The sequence below is a fragment of the Bos indicus x Bos taurus genome, chromosome X, assembly GCF_003369695.1.
Source record: "Bos indicus x Bos taurus breed Angus x Brahman F1 hybrid chromosome X, Bos_hybrid_MaternalHap_v2.0, whole genome shotgun sequence".
NCBI classification, from domain to species: domain Eukaryota; kingdom Metazoa; phylum Chordata; class Mammalia; order Artiodactyla; family Bovidae; genus Bos; species Bos indicus x Bos taurus.
This window is the reverse complement of record NC_040105.1, coordinates 71,241,156-71,258,210: the sequence shown is the minus strand read 5'-3', so window position 1 is coordinate 71,258,210 and position 17,055 is coordinate 71,241,156. Positions and strand designations below refer to the sequence as shown.

The window sequence follows — 17,055 nt, the reverse complement described above, 5'->3', positions numbered from 1 at the left end:
GTCTAGTGGTGGTGAACTCCCTCAGCAATTGACTGGGGAAACATTTATTTCTTCCTCTTATCTGAAAGATACCATTGTCAGATAAAGTTTTCTTGGTTGGCAATTTCTATCTTTCAACATTGGATATATCATTCCACTCACTCCTGACCTTAGAGTTTCTGCTGATACTCCAGTATCTTCTTCTTCTTTTTTTTTTTTTTTTTTTGCAGGATCTTCTCTTTTGCTTCAGAAGCAAAGCTGAGAGAAAGATATTGGGGTGAGAGTGATAGCCTAATTATAGCCTACCCCTACGAAGGAGCAGTTGTTCTATTATTCCTTGAAGATGTCCAAAAAGGCAAATTTAAGCCCTTAAATAAGGGCTATGACTATAGATGAATCAGAAAATTTTCAGTAAGGAATTAGATGAAGAGAACCTAGCCAAAAAAAGTAGAAGAAATATGGTCTTGGAAAAATCAAGTAAGTGGTTAAGACTGAGGAAGTACTGCTGAAGAAATGGTCTGTGTTCAAGAAAGTTATAGTTCACCTCCCACCCCTCAAACACACATCACATCCTTTAATTGTTGAGGAATAAATAAGTTGAAAGAGCCACACTTACTTGAGAATTCATCTTTTACTTTTTTCCCCTCAAAATATAGTACAGTGATGGCAGTGGGATCACTTCTGAATTGGCTTCAGGAAGGCACATAGGAGGAATGCACTTTATTTGAGGACATTTAAAGTGTGGGCAAATCCCATATTTAAATCCCATTATGTTCTTGAAGTCTACTAAAACATCAGAAATTTCTTCTTGGGAAATCCTTTACCACTTTCTAGGAAAATTTCTCTGCAGCAGTCAAAATGTGTAATTTATAACAACTTTGTTATTTCAGAAGACACTTGGGCCTCCTGAAAGGAATATAGTGAGATGAAAGAGTTGCTAAAGTGGAAGGAAGATAACTAAGATGAGAGGAGAGCCAGAGACAATTGCCCTGACTTCACTTTTTGTTTTATTTCATTGTTTATGGAAATATGTTTTGCTAAGAGCAGAAGGATACAGTGAATGATAGCTTTTCCTCTGCTAAACTATACGGAAAATCAAAATATTGAGTCTTAAAAACTCTTAAAACTAAATAGAAAACATTCTTTCTTTCTCCTCATCTCCTTTTCTTCCCAAAAGACTATACTCTAACAAGTACAAGTATTTAAGTCATTAGAATAACTTGGTCAACAAGTGAGGATAGGGAATAATCTTAGCAGAGTGTGGATAGTAAAGATTCTGTTTATGGGAAGAGTGGAGGGCAAGTGTAAGGTAGGTTGGGGAAGTGGTTTATCTTTCCATTTGAAAATAGTATGCAACACTCCAGAGAGAAAGGGAGAGTAGAGCCTCAGAGAACTTACTATCCATGTAGTTGAGAATACTGACAAAGATTCTCAATTACATCAGTTTGCTGAAAAACTGGCTATATATACATGGAATTCTGGGGACAGAAATTTTTATGCAAATACAAAGACCATCTTTATTATAAAAATGTGTATTATAAATTATAAATATAAATACATTACAAATCAACATTTTCACAGTGTATTGGGAATAAAAACAAAAAGATGATATAAAAATGAAGTTGCACAAGAGTTCCACTTATGCACCCTTTCAGACCAATATAGTTTGTTCTGTTGTCCATAGGGCAGATGGTTCCTTTTCATGGAATTACAGGTTAACAGAATTAGTTGCTTAACCAAGTGACAATGAAAATGTATACACCATTTTAATATAATAATAATAACAATAATGAGAATAATAATAACATGGAAATCACTCCAATCAGTCCCAGATGCCTTGGTGGAGTCTGTACTGGCCTTAGAATAGTATGTCTGGAGCAAAGCTGGACCAAAAAAATTACTGAGGACTCTAGAGGCTACATGACTGGCTGCCTCTAGACCTTACTCTGGCTTGTGAATGTAGCCTGATAGTTGCCACTTAAAAGTAAAAAAATAACTTGTATCTTTTTGTTCTGGCCTAAACTTAGTATAGGCCAGGTATTAGTATAATAAATAGGTATTTGTATATATGTATGTATATATATATATATATATGGCATCCCCATCATGGTAAGCAAAGTAGGTATTTATTTACCATATGTAATCTGAAAGGCACTGCTCTAAGACCCACTTTCTTCAAAATATCGTTCTTTCTAGTCTGTTTCAGTGCTTTTAATCACTCCATTAAAACAAAATATTTACACTTTGAGATAAAATTCATCCCTAAGGCCTAGAATTCAGATATTTTTAGGCAAATTAATATTAAGCTAACATTAGTCCTTAGTACCTTAGTGTGAATAGACTGATCAGTTACTGACTAGAACAAGGGAATAGAAGACAAAGCATATTCATGGTGAAAAGGGGTTAATAAAGTAAATCACAACATTAAATACAAACTTAGATGGGCAAACCTGAAGAGAAGTGGTAGTTCTTAGCTAAGCAGCATAAGAACACTGGACACTTGTTCTCTCTGTACTTTTCTCAAATGACATAAATAATTTTCAAGGACTCCTGGACTGCTTCATAAATGGGCTCTAACCTCAAAATTTCCTCTAAGAAGTTCAGTAATCTCCTGGAAATATTTTTTCCTCTTTAAGATAACAGGTATGTTTAAAGTGAAATTAATACATTAATGAAATTAAATCACAGGTCTCCCCCAAATGACCCTAAAAGTGTAGTTCATGATAATATAGAAACTAGTAAACACATATTATATAGACAAGTTTCTCATTACAAGTACCCACAAAATTATTACTTCTGATCCCATTACAACACTAAATTATGGTCAAACACAAATCACTTTAAAGCAAATAGACTAGACATAGTTACAGTTACTCATTTTAAAACACAATTTACCACTTTTTTAGAACTCATTTAGCACATCCTTACCATGAACAATTAGGAGATAGATACATACACTATTGCTAGCAGTAAAAAGTCAGTCTTCTAACAGGATAATATTTTCATAACAAAGTACAAGCAAATCAACACTTGTCTAGAGAAAAGATTAGAAATTTTTCCATTCATCTAAGATATTAGAATTCACTTTGATTTCACTAATCCCCCCAAAAGTCTTAATAGCATAACTGTGTGTCTAAAATAACTCCTTTCCTGTATATATGATGGAGCTCTTCTTTGATTTTCACATTCCTTCCAGGCCAGAATTATCTGTGTTATATACCTCACAGATTTTAATTAAAGCATGTTTTAAAAGTTAGAGCTGTTTGCCAAAATATTTTTCAAAGTATTCTAATATTTAAGACCTCAGGTTTAATTGCTACTCATATTCTAGGTCTGTTTCTTGCATACTAGATCTAAACAGGTATTACTAGGCAAGGCATTTTAACAGGTGCCCGATGTCGCCAAAATTAATCTTCTGCACTTTTCTCAACAGGGGAGAAATTGACTTTCCCAGTTGCCTTGGAAGAGGCTGTACTGGCCTTAGAATAGTATGACTGGAGCAAAGCTGGATCAAAAAAATTACTGAGACAGGCATGAGTCTACATGCCTGTCTGCTTCTAGATCTTACTCTGGCTTCTGAATGTAGCCTGATAGTTGCCACTTAAAAGTAAAAAATAACTTTTATCTTTTTGCTCTTGCCTAAACTTAGTGCACTGTTTCTTGTATAGGCTCAGAAAGTGCAGTAGCCTCTCAGGTATCTCAATGTCACTCTAGAAGCATAGTGGACACTTTCTTTATTTGAAAGATATATATGTCTTTAAAGGTGCTGTCTGGAAATAGTTTAAGAGAATCAGAACTGTGATTATCATGCATATGCTTTCTCCTGGACCTTTAAAGACAATGTGGGTCACATTATATGAACTTTGATAAGCTACCTGCCCTGGATAGATTAAATATGGCAATTTATACAGTCATAGACAGTATGTGAATTAGTTTCTTATTCTTATTTTAAACATATCAGAGGCCTTAGTTCAGATTTTCATTCTATTAATCGATGTGATAGATGATTTTTCATACTGATACTTAAATGAAGGAAATAGCTATTTGAGTCTTCAGACTCAAGAGTATAATCACATATAGAAGATCAAAATGGTCCATGTTTATAACACTGTTTCACAAAATAATATATTGCCTATCCTACTTAAAGACAACTGAAAAAAAAGACAACTAAAACATGATATTGGGATATAAACTGTGATTACTAGTATAAATAGACAACTACATTGTTTCTAAATATAAAGAAATTCAGTGTCCATTGTAACAAAACCAAGTGCTTAAAATGAGTTCAAGCTAATTATCTCTCTGTATCTTAGGTTCACAGATAAAACTACTGACTCCTGCTGAAAGCATGTGCATATAGTATGTCACTGAAATTTTAGAGCTTAAATCTTAAAGACTTTATGATAAATTACTACAAGGACATATCAACATTAATGATAGTGGAATATAATGCTCTAAATAGATTGTGTTATGAAGACATGAAATCTTCATATAGATAAGATAGAGCATAACTGAAAAGCTTTGAGTGCTTGCTGTGATTACTTCCCAGTAGCTAGGAGTATTGCAAATATGTTCTAATATACTTCAGTTCACATCCATTTTTTTTTTAATTTAACATAATTCAGTTGACACGATTGATGTGGTGTGGTTGCTCACAAGTGATTTTGCATGGAGTTTTATGTTATCATGCAACTCTTGTCTTGAAAGCCGTCTTCTGAACTCATCAGTGGTAAAGTAGTATATGATTGGGTCAAGGCAGGAATTCAGACTAGCAAGACACAAGGCAACAGAATGAAATATTAGAATCACCCTTCTGGCTAGGCAGCTTTTAATTTCATTGGACTTGACCAGGAAATCTAAAGGAAAACTGAAGTGATAAGGTGCAAAGCAAATTAGGAAAACTCCTGCACATATTAGAATCATCTTCAAGGCTTTCTTTTTCTCTCCAAGGTCTTGTGCAACAGGATATTTATCTTGCAGTGATAAAACTGTTTTCCAGGTGCAAAACAGGACAATCAGAAGAGGAGTGATAAACCCAATCAACTCGCCAATGGTCATCATGACAACAGACTGAGCTAGATTGACATTCCTGGTAGGAAGATCCACAAAGCATTTGGTTCTGTGGCTAGGGGTGTCATCATTGCTTCTGAGGAGAGGAAATAGCAGACAAGCAAGGCAGATTATCAACCAGCCAGAAATGCTGATGTATAGGTCATACTTCTGTTTACAGTCATGGAAGCGAAAGGGGTACAGGAGAAACCAAAATCTCCGCACACTGATGCAGACTAAGAAGTAGATGCTTGCATACATGTTGACATACTTCAGATAGAAACAAAACATGCAGAGGCCAGACCCGAATGGCCAGTCATGATTCAAATAGTAAAAGATCCTCAGGGGCAAGGAGAGGACTTGTAGTAAGTCAGCAATGGCCAGGTTTATCATAAATATCACAGCCCGTTTGGTTTCTTTCATATAGCCATAAAATACCCACAAGGCTAATATGTTCCCTATGAGACCTGGCACAAGAATGACAGTGTATGTCACAGCATAGATGAAGTATCGGGAATCTGTGTTGTCTCTATTGATCTCAGCACACGTGTCATTAGCAGTCATGTTTGTTTCTAGAGAAGCTGCCTTTGCTAAATGGTGGTTAAAAATCTAAATTTACAATCTACTACTGCTCTTTCTGAAAGATTGATCATCGATGGGCTGGAGAAACTGAATATAGAATAACTTCCTTTTTATTGCATTGGTCAGAGCTTCTAAACATGATTTGGGGGCTTTTCAAAGAACTACCTGCATGTTTGCTTTGAATTTGTCTACATTAACTACCTGGAAGTCTAATGTGCAAGCACAGATGACAAGCTATTATAACTTCCCCTTCTTGTTACTCAGTTAAAAGGCCTTCTGAGACATTATGAGGGCTGATCCTCTCCCATTTGGATCATGAATGTGCCATATAGAAGCTCTTCAAATTCCCATACGATGATAGTCATCTCTTTACTGGTGTTTGGCAGGTTGTTTTTCTCTTTTTTTGGCTCACATAGAAGAAAGGTTTACTCTAGTACTTAGTGTGTCTGCAACTCTTCAGAGATGATTGACTTGGATGGGTCAGCTTCCTGGGACTTTCTCAGTTATGTGTTGAAAACAAAGTCAGAACTGCAAATGAAAAAAAAAAAAAGAAAGCCAATTATTATCTTGCAAAAATAATAAATTTTTAAAAGTTAATTACAATTTTAATTTAATTAAAATTAAAATTTAATTTAAAAAATCTTGTTTTTGCAAAAACAAAAAAAGCTTATGTGTAGAAAAATCTATTACCATTAATGGAAAGTTCTGACATGAGTAAGGGTGATAGACACAAGTTCCATAAGGCACTTTAGAATCACAAGAGAGTATAGCTAGAAGGAATCTGAGAAGTAATCTAGCTCCTTACTACTCAAAATATGATACATGACTCAGCATTACTTAAGAGTTTATTAGAAATGCAGAAGAATCTCAAGTCCTACCTGGAACCTGCTGCATAACAATCAGCAATTTAAGAAGAACCACAAGTGATTCTTAGGCATGTTAACATTTGAGAGGCTCTGATATAGACCACAAACATCACTGATTATCAGACTCACCTGGGGAAGTTTAAAAAAAATTATAGCTTTCCTTAGACTTCCCAGTGTTTCCCCCAGAAATTCTGAGTCAGTGTTTAAGGCCTGGAATTTGTATTTTTAAAAGATCTCTATATAATTAAGATACAGCCAACCCAGCATTTGTCCTTGAATCATCATTCAGAGGCCACTGATTTGGTTCAAATATTTCCCAGATGTCTGAAAATAAGTGGGCAACTAGCCTCTCTTTAAATACTTCCATTAACATGGGTTATTAAGACACTTTTCAATTATGCAAGACAACATCAGTACAAAGATTCAAAATTTCCAGAAAGTTGACCCAGTTAGGTCCACAATCTTTGTTCTAAAACAAATTTTAACTTAAGGGCATGGATAGTTACCTCAAGGCTGCTGAAATCCAGGAGGACGTAACTGACTTTAAAGATATGAGGGAAGAACAGAAATGAAATAGGAATTATAAAACATCCTGCTTTGGATTATCAAATCCATGTGGCTTGAAGTAGGCTTGATTCAGCCCCTGAAGGAATTATTATTGTTATTATTTTGCCTCAATTGCCTGGTAAGTAGAACAGCACATTTTGTTCAAGATATGTTACATACTTTAATTAAACATCCTGATGAATGATATGAACTAGGCATGCAGATTGATGAGGTTAAATACTTCAGATTTCTCATATAAGGAAATAGAGAGATGGTGTCATAAAACACAAAGAAGCATGACTGTAATAATAAAAGTTGATGCTGAAAGAGTGGTTAAAATTAGATTGTTTAGCCTCCAAACTGAAATATATCTTTGAAATATTTTCACAGGTAGTGACTTTGATTATGTGGCAGGCAAAATTAGGTGGACGACCAAAAAATCACAAACCCTGGTTTTTCAACCTCCTTTTAACTGTTTATGTATAAAAGTCATGTGTGCATGTATGCTTAATTGTGTCCAACTCTTCAACCCTATGGATTGTATCCCATCAGGCTCCTCTGTCCATGGGATTCTCCAGACAAGAATACTGGAGTGGGTTGCCATGCCCTTCTCCAGGGGATCTTCCCAACCCAGGAGTTGAACTTGCATCTCCTGTGTCAAATGCATTGAAAGTGGGTTCTTTATTCACTGAGCCACTGGAGAAGCCCATATATAGAAATCATCACCTGCTAATGTCACTGATTAGAAATCAGAAGTTAAAAAATATATCTAGTAACCTCTAACGAACATTCACCTCTCCTATCACAGTCAGTGGCTTTAAATCTACATGTCAATCTTGAGCAGTCGCTCTCTTCCTGAATATATATCACCTCTTCTTTTGGACATTTTATCATCATCTCAGAATTCAACTTATGAAAATGAAGCAATATCTATTTATACAAAATCCATTTCCTTCAAGGATGTGTACAAATGCACTATTTTATACATTCCTAGTGAATATTTTAGTTTCCAATATTGACTAAAGAGCAGTCTAATTATACTTACCATCTTAAAATGTTGACAAATTTTTGCTCTTGAAGCTCTTATTTCTGGGAAGTGATCCTGGATGAGGACATAATGGTAGTTCCTATTATAAGATCTATAGGTGCTATTATAGACTCTTGTATAATGTCTACAATAAACATTATATATGTACTAAAATGAAATATGGCATATCTTGTCAGATCATGTTGTGTCTTTGATAAATCTCCTAATGTATTTTCATCTCACTCAGAGAAAAAATAAAAGTTCTTACAACAAACAGCCTATGTCACCTATCCGATCTGGCCCCTGGTTACTCTTCTGACCTCACCTTCTATGATTCTCCCCTTTGAACTCTGCTCCAGCAATTCTATCATTCTTGCTGTGAGGTGAACAGACCAATAATATTTTCATCTCAAAGCATTTGAATTGGCAGTTTCCTGTACCTGAAATGCTTTAACCTAGTTATGTATGTGCCTTACTTCCTTGCCCCCTTCAGATCTTTACCCAAGTGGAACATTTTCATGAGTTTTTCTTTCCCCTATCTGCCTATTTAAAACTGAAGCTCACCTCTAACACTTCCTATCTCCCTTTAGTATTTATTTTACTCATTTCCAGTCATAACTACCATACTCTTTGATTATTACTTATTTTGTTTTCATATATTTTCCCTACTAGAATGCAAAGTCCAAGATAACAAGGATTCTTGTATATTTTGTTTACTTGCCTTAAAACAGCACCAAGGACTGTGGAAAACACAAGTAAGTGCTCAGTATTTATTCAATGAAATACTTTCAGTAAATAAAATCATTTGACTATAAACATCAATGTATCTTATACAAAAATCATCATCCCTCGAAACTTCAAACCAGTTTTTACTCCTGACTTCTTCACTGCTGTTAAGCTCATCCATGTTTTCCCAGGTTGTCTCAAAGTCTTGGAGGCATTGACTCGTTGTCATTTGTTTTCCATTTCCAAACTGGTTCCTGAGGGGAAGATAGTGTACTATGGGGGAAATAACATATGTTTAGGAGTCAGAATTATTTGAGTTTAAATTCTTGCTTTTTAAATTAATAGCTGTGCAACTTTGGTTGTATCATTAAACTTCTCCAATTCTTTAATTTCTCATTGATAAATGAGAATAATCATAGTACCTAACTTAGAGAGTCAATGTGATAATTGAGCCACCCTACATAATAAATTCTCCAAGCCATGCTTCAGCAATACGTGAACCGTGAACTTCCAGATGTTTAAGCTGGTTTTAGAAAAGGCAGAGGAACCAGACATCAAATTGCCAACATCCACTGGATCATGGAAAAAGCAAGAGAGTTCCAGAAAAACATCTATTTCTGCTTTATTGACTATGCCAAAGCCTTTGACTGTGTGGATCACAAGAAACTGTGGAAAATTCTGAAAGAGATGGAATACCAGACCACCTGACCTGCCTCTTGAGTAATCTGTATGCAGGTCAGGAAGCAACAGTTAGAACTGGACATGGAACAACAGACTGGTTCCAAATAGGAAAAGGAGTATGTCAAGGCTGTATATTGTCACCCTGCTTATTTAACTTATATGCAGAGTACATCATGAGAAACGCTGGACTGGAAGAAGCACAAGCTGGAATCAAGATTGCCGGGAGAAATATCAATAACCTCAGATATGCAGATGATACCACCCTTATGGCAGAAAGTGAAGAGAACTAAAAAGCCTCTTGATGAAAGTGAAAGTGGAGAGTGAAAAAGTTGGCTTAAAGCTCAACATTCAGAAAATGAAGATCATGGCATCTGGCCCCATCACTTCATGGGAAATAGATGGGGAAACAGTGGAAACAGTGTCAGACTTTATTTTGGGGGGCTCCAAAATCACTGCAGATGGTGACTCCAGCCATGAAATTAAAAGATGCTTACTCCTTGGAAGGAAAACTATGACCAACCTAGATAGCATATTCAAAAGCAGAGACATTACTTTGCCAACAAAGGTCCATCTAGTCAAGGCTATGGTTTTTCCTGTGGTCATGTATGGATGTGAGAGTTGGACTGTGAAGAAAGCTGAGCACCGAAGAATTGATGCTTTTGAACTGTGGTGTTTGAGAAGACTCTTGAGAGTCCCTTGGACTGCAAGGAGATCCATCCAGTCCATTGTGAAGGAGATCAGCCCTGGGATTTCTTTGGAAGGAATGATGCTAAAGCTGAAACTCCAGTACTTTAGCCACCTCATGTGAAGAGTTGACTCATTGGAAAAGACTCTGATGCTGGGAGGGATTGGGGGCAGGAGGAGAAGGGGATGACAGAGGATGAGATGGCTGGATGGCATCACTGACTCAATGGACATGAGTCTGATTGAACTCCAGGAGTTTGTGAGGGACAGGGAGGCCTGGCGTGCTGAAATTCATGGGGTGGCAAAGAGTCAGACACGACTGAGCGACTGAACTGAACTGATAGTACATAAGTGCTTAATTACCAACATTCTTATTTTTACTACTTTCTGCAACTGCATTATTTTTCATAATCATATTATTCCTTAAATTGCATTGTTTTTACTCTAGTTCAGGGGTTTATTAATTTATCTCTCTACCTCTTCCTTTATCTTTTTCCTTTAAATGAGATCCTTAAAAAGCACTAATGGCTTCCTTTTGCCCAACAAATTACAAAATACATAGTCTGGAAATCAATGGCTTCCTGGAAATCAATAGAGTGCCATCAACGTTTAAAATTTTGTCTTCCAGTGTTCTCATGTGCCAAGAACTCCAGCCAAACTGAGCTCCATACCATTCAAATTGACTTTTTCTTCCTCAACAAATAGATTTTGCTCATTCTGTTGCCCAGCTTGGAATATCATTTTTTTGTTTTGCATAGCAGTCCTACTTATTTATGAAGACCTCTCTCAAATTTCCAGTTCTTCATGGAAACTTTATTGTTGTTGTCCTAACTCCTTTTAAAATCCCCATTTATACTTCCATTAAAGCATATACTTCTGCTTTTTGGTTAGTAACTCGTTTTATTTATGCCTCTGCCCCTTTTCACCCCACTCTACCACAACAAGGCCAGAAAATTCTTGAAGTCTGGGGTTTAGTCTTATGTACTTCTATATCCTCTGGAACACTTAGAACTATGTCTTGAATGTATTGGGTTCATCCAATATTTATTAAGCAAATAGTTATTCAGCATTTATCATTTGCCAGGCAATGTGCTTGCTACTTTCACTTTTGAAAATCTTCAGAGTCAAATAGCTTACAGTATTTCCAGGAAACCTGCCCAGCAACTGTGTCTAAGAGCTGAATACAGTTCAGTAAGCAAATACTTTTAGAAAGTCTTTACCTGGTTAATTCTTCTAGAGAGAATGTTCCATCAGAATTTTTATTTTAGAAAGAGGTATTCTGTATACATACCATATCTAATCATGTTCCCAACTTCCCTTATCTCTGGCATCTATGACTCCCCAATAGGCCAGATACATGAAGGGAGGAAATATCTTTGTGTGGACAGACAAAGCAGCTATCTACAGTTATTATTTTACTGGAAAGTTTCACTTAGCCAAGTCTAAATGTTTCTTTTCAGATCTGAAGCACAGTTCCTCTCCAGCAGATTGGGCATCTTGTTCCTCTGCTCTGAGTAGTGCACTTTTAATTATTTGGAGAAAGAGGGAAGGTCATCACTCAATTTCACATCACCAATGATAATGCCCAGTCATGTTGCTTTTTCTCAAATATCCTAGTTCACAATCACTTCTCATCCTAGAGACCAGGGCATACCAACTGATATTTGATTGGGGGACTGCAGAAGGTGTTGAAATCTGTACTGATAATTAAAACTTAGTTTAGCCACTATCCACTTTCTTGTTTCTGCCATTCATTAAAAAACTTAGTTTTTTCTTAGACAGCTCTCATGTCTTAGGGTCTTGCTCTTATCCACGTGATTTATAGGTGTCTATGTTTAGTCTTTCCTTTTTTCTTAAACAAAGCTTCTCAAAATATGATCCCTGGGCAAACATAGTGCATATAACTTTCTATTTAAAATACAAGTAACCATTTTACAAAGTTCAATTCTACACATTACATTTAAAATATTTTCAGTTTTATAGAAGTGATGAGAAGATCACAAGCTGTTATGGTGGGAAAACTGTACGTATTTCCTGTTCTCAGTGCTGACAGGGCTGTGGGGATTTTCCTCAGCTCTTTTGAATGTTCACCTTGTGTCTGAGGCCATACATGAGCATTTGGGCAAGAAAGTTTTTTTTTTTTAAGTAAAATTATAAGCTTCCAAAAAATAAACTAAGATCCAAGATAATCAAGTCTTTCTGTCCACCACCCCCCCTTTTTTTTTTTTTTTTGCAGCTCTTTCTTGCAATTTTCTGTTTGAGAGTGTATCCAAACAAAGTATCCAGTGCTTCACATGATTAATAGTCTGTGAAAGTGGATAAGTAAACCAGTCCATTCTGAAGGAGATCAGCCCTGGGATTTCTTTGGAAGGAATGATGCTAAAGCTGAAACTCCAGTACTTTGGCCACCTCAGGTGAAGAGTTGACTCATTGGAAAAGACTCTGATGCTGGGAGGGGTTGGGGACAGGAGGAGAAGGGAACAACAGAGGATGAGATGGCTGGATGGCATCACCGACTCGATGGATGTGAGTCTGAGTGACCTCCGGGAGTTTGTGATGGACAGGGAGGCCTGGCGTGCTGCGATTCATCGGGTCGCAAAGAGTCTGACATGACTGAGTGACTGAAATGAACTGAACTGAAACAAACCTTATGAGTTTTAGTAAAAAGGGCAAGCATGAAGTCGAAAATTAAACCAGTCTCCAGGACCTCAGTCCAGGGTTGGCCTTGCTTTGAGATGTAGGTAACTACCTACTGTGATGTAAATTCATGAATTGCCCAAACTCCTTGCTTTAAGAAAGAAGAAAGAAAAAGCCCTTTCCCATTTGTTGGCTGGAGTCCAAACTCCTTTTTCTTAAGGATAAGCCTTTTGCCTTATACAGAGAGTTTTGGCTTGGGATATCAGCCTCCCACCTTTAAAGATAGAGTCCTGTAATTTAAACCTAGTAACTTTTCTTGAGGAATGTCACTACTTCATACAAACTCAGAATTTCTGGATCATGTTGTAATAGACCTCAGAACTTTTGCATCCTTTGCCTTTCTACTCAGTGTATCTGATGTTTCTGGTCTTGGTACTTAGTAATTTCAACTTTCCACCATTACTTGTGTTTTACTTGTAATTTGGAGCCATTTCTCCACACTATATTATTCAAAGTGTATAGTATTTTGTTTATTAAAAGGAAAGTAAATGTGGAAGCTTCTCAGAAGACACTGGGGTCTTCAGAAACTTCATAAAGGATCCTTATGAAAAATTATTTAGAATTAAATTTTAAATACTAAAGTACAAATGGCAAAAAGGAATTAGTTAGCCCTCAGTAAAAAGCCCTAAAAAGTACTCATAGAGACTTCAGTAACTACTCTGAAAAATTACCAGAGAACATTTGATATCCCAAGAACAAGGCAATTAATCTGACAAAGGGCAATCTTAATTTTGAATTTTAAATGGCAGATAATGTATATTGTCCAAGAAGTGACCATATACCAGGAACAATTACTGTGGTCCTACACTTCTCCTTTCAGCAGCAACAAACTGAGTCTTCTGGAAACTCTTGGCTCTTAGAGATATCTTTCTAATTATTGACACTAAAGTGTCACTGAAAAGGAAGATTATTGGATTCCTTGACTAATTTTCTAACAGTGACAGAAATGCTATGACAGGTACATGTCCCTTGGCTTTAGATGGAAGCAGAGAGGATGGCACATAACTGCTAATGCATCTTCTTCCCATATTCTTCTTTTTTTATAAGCCACCACATTTGAGAAAATAATTATGAATATAAAATGTTAGTAGAGTAGGTATATGTTTCCTTTGCTTTGTCTCCAAAAGGAAGAGTATGGGGGTGTTAAGTGGGGCAAGTCCCAGACCAAACTCATAGACTCTTGTGTCAAATCTACTCTACTCATGATCTAAGAACAAGGTAATGACATATTCACCTGGAGGTCACTGTAGCCCAAATCTGGAATAAGGATGCCTCAGGTACAAAATATCAAACATCAGATTATTCTGTAGGTCCTCACCAGAACTGTTGTCATATATGTTGGAGATGGCATCATATATATGTTGATTGAAAACAAATAGTGAAAATTGGGTAATATAGAACCCTTTCATATGACACTCTTTTCATCCCACACCAGTCTTTAAAGTACTGAATTCACAAATATCCAGACATTTTACTTTTCTCTAAGACAGGGCTGAGGTGTCCTAGAAGGATCACAGACTCCATCTGAAGTTAAGCCTGGGATTATGTCAGCCCCTGGAGCTTGATGCATGGCCAATAGTTGATTGGAATTTTGTATATTTGTTTTCATTTCATAATGCTCTGTTAGTAAATAAGGTAATTTTTCAGTGAGTGGAAATATTTGTAAGATTGGTATATAATGAAGAACAAGTCAATGTCCTTCATTAATCTTATTCTTTGGCTTTAAAAGCAGATCTATAGCATTCACTGTTTTCTAGCAGTCTGTAGTAGTTGAAAAGCATAAAAAAGAAACCCTGAAAATCCCTTCTTCCAAAGTCTTTTGCAGATGTTATTACAGAAAGATGATTAGATTCTATTCTGTCTTGACTCAAAACATAGTGTTCATACGTAAAATGAATAGGTAAGCAAATAAAGAATACCCACCAGCAGCTGCAAACTTTTTGTACCTTTCTAGCATAGTATCAGTAGCACTTAGCAGTATTTCAGGAGGAACAAACATTCATATTTTATCTCTGTTTACAACATTTTAGCATAAGCAATAGCCCAACTTCCTTTTTATTATGTTAAATAGCACACCTTTCTTATTTTAGATGAACATATTTCTACAGATATCTTTATCAGATACAGGATAAAGCAAATCATGAACTTATGCAAAATCTTTCAAATATTCACACTGATGGTTTAAAATATCTGACATTCAAAGCTCTATTTTGTCTCTTTAGCATGATCTCTTATTATACTCTTCCAAATGTCTTAGGCTTTCACCATGCCAGGCTGACCTTGAATATATTGTGTACCTTTTAATGTCTCTCTCTCTCTTTCTTTTAATTTAGTCTGAAAGTTTTTAAGGTCCAGTCCCCCACCCTCATTTTCCCACTTTGAAAAAAAAAAATCTTGATAGAAAAGAGAATTTTGATAATTTCATTTCTTCCTCCAAGACTCTGAGTCATTCAGATTGGAATTAGCTCTCCTTCCCAGGTGGCACTAGTGGTAAAGAACACTACTGCCAGTGCAGGAGACACAGGAGGCTCGAGTTCGACCCCATTTCTGGATTGGGAAGATCCCCTGGAGTAGCAAATGGCAACTTACTCCAGTATTCTTGCCTGGAGAATCCCATGGACAGAGGAGCCTGGTGGACTACAATCCATAGGGTCACAAAGAGTTGGACATGACTGAAGCGACTTAGCATGCATACAAACCTTCTGATGGGGCCTGACTAATAGTATAGTTAGTTGTCTATATAACTGCTAAATTGTTAGCTTTTTGTGAACAGGAACTCTGTCCTAATCATCCACATATCTGTCACAACACTTCAGTCAGTTCAGTCACTCAGTCGTGTCTGACTCTTTGCAACCCCATGGACTGCAGCATCTTCCCTGTCATCACCAACTCCCGGAACTTGCTCAAACTCATGTTCATCGAGTCTGTGAAGCCATCCAACCATCTCATCCTCTGTTGCCCCCTTCTCCTGCCTTCAATATTTCTTAGCATCAGGGTCTTTTCAAATGAGTCAACTCTTCACATAAGGTGGCCAAAGTATTGGCGTTTCAGCTTCAGCATCAGTCCTTCCAATGAATATTCAGGACTGATTTCCTTTAGGATTGACTGGTTTTGATCTCCTTGCAGTCCAAGGGACTGTCAAGAGTCTTCTCCAACACCACAGTTCAAAAGCACCAATTCTTTGGCACTCAGATTTCTTTATGGTCCAACTCTCACAACACTTAGACCAGTACTAAATGCTCATTGGCAGACCTTTAGTAGATGCCTACTAAATTTGAATACAAATTCTCCTGCATGGCTGTAGGATATTTTTTTTTTCCAATTATCCAGTTTTGTATAATTTTTGAAGTATGTCACTTAAAGGCTCTTGAAATTATAAAATCTAAAAACATATTTAGTGATTTCCAGCTATTGTTTTAATAATTGATAGTGGCTACTGCAAAGCATTTGAAGATTACCAAACCTCTTTTTAAAGAATTTCCTTTTTTTATTTACTGAGGATCACATCTGAATTTTTTAATAGCAGGAAAATTTGTTCTTCCTTCTTAGTCATCTCTCAGTGGATAAAATAATTGTTCTGGATGCCATACCATTGAACTGATTATGATTTCATCCACAGTTTCCTCAAAACAATCAAATATATTCATATAAGTGTTTGGAGATCAAATTGAAGAAATTTCAAAAACAATCAAAAAGAAAATCCCTCCTTCATGGCAACAGTGACCCGGCTAATCTTCCATGCTCACCTATCATTTAAAAAATAATTCAGCTACAATGTTACCATATTTACCTGCAACCTCTGAACTAAGGCAGAATTGTTGTTGTTATGTAGTCACTAAGTCACATCTGACTCTTTTACTACCCTATGGATTGTAGCCCGCCAGGCTCCTCTGTCCATGGGATTTTCCAGGCAAGAGTATTGGAGTTGGATTGCCATTCCCTTTTCCAGGGGATCTTCCTGATCCAGGGATTGAAAGCGTATCTCCTGCATTAGCAGGCAGATCTTTACCATGGAGCCACAAGGGAAGCCCTGAGGCAGAGTACAGAACTCAAAACAAACTTAGTGCCTTTTTAAAAAATCTCAACTTTCAGTATACATTTAAACAGCTGAATTGTATTACAATTAAAGGAAATGCAAATAAAATCAACTCAAGTTTAAAAAATATTACCCTCCTACCACACACACACACACACACACACACCAGAATGGAAGAGCAT

General features: G+C 36.5%; 1 protein-coding gene across 6 annotated transcripts in view; it reads right to left on the bottom strand.

The window, feature by feature from the left end:
- Positions 1-1,493: 1,493 nt before the first annotated feature.
- Positions 1,494-17,055, bottom strand: part of GPR174 (G protein-coupled receptor 174) — a 39,625-nt gene continuing 24,063 nt past the window's right edge. For 3 of the 6 annotated variants that reach the window (XM_027533979.1, XM_027533977.1, XM_027533982.1), the window contains 2 exons: positions 8,068-9,048; positions 1,494-6,138 (listed from right to left, as the gene is read on the bottom strand). In XM_027533979.1, the coding sequence (XP_027389780.1) occupies positions 4,591-5,592 (1,002 nt within the window). In that variant the 5' untranslated portion in view covers positions 5,593-6,138; positions 8,068-9,048 and the 3' untranslated portion in view covers positions 1,494-4,590. Of the gene's footprint in view, positions 6,139-6,982; positions 7,018-8,067; positions 9,049-17,055 lie in introns of all 6 variants that reach the window. The other 3 variants (XM_027533978.1, XM_027533980.1, XM_027533981.1) reach the window with 3 other exon arrangements.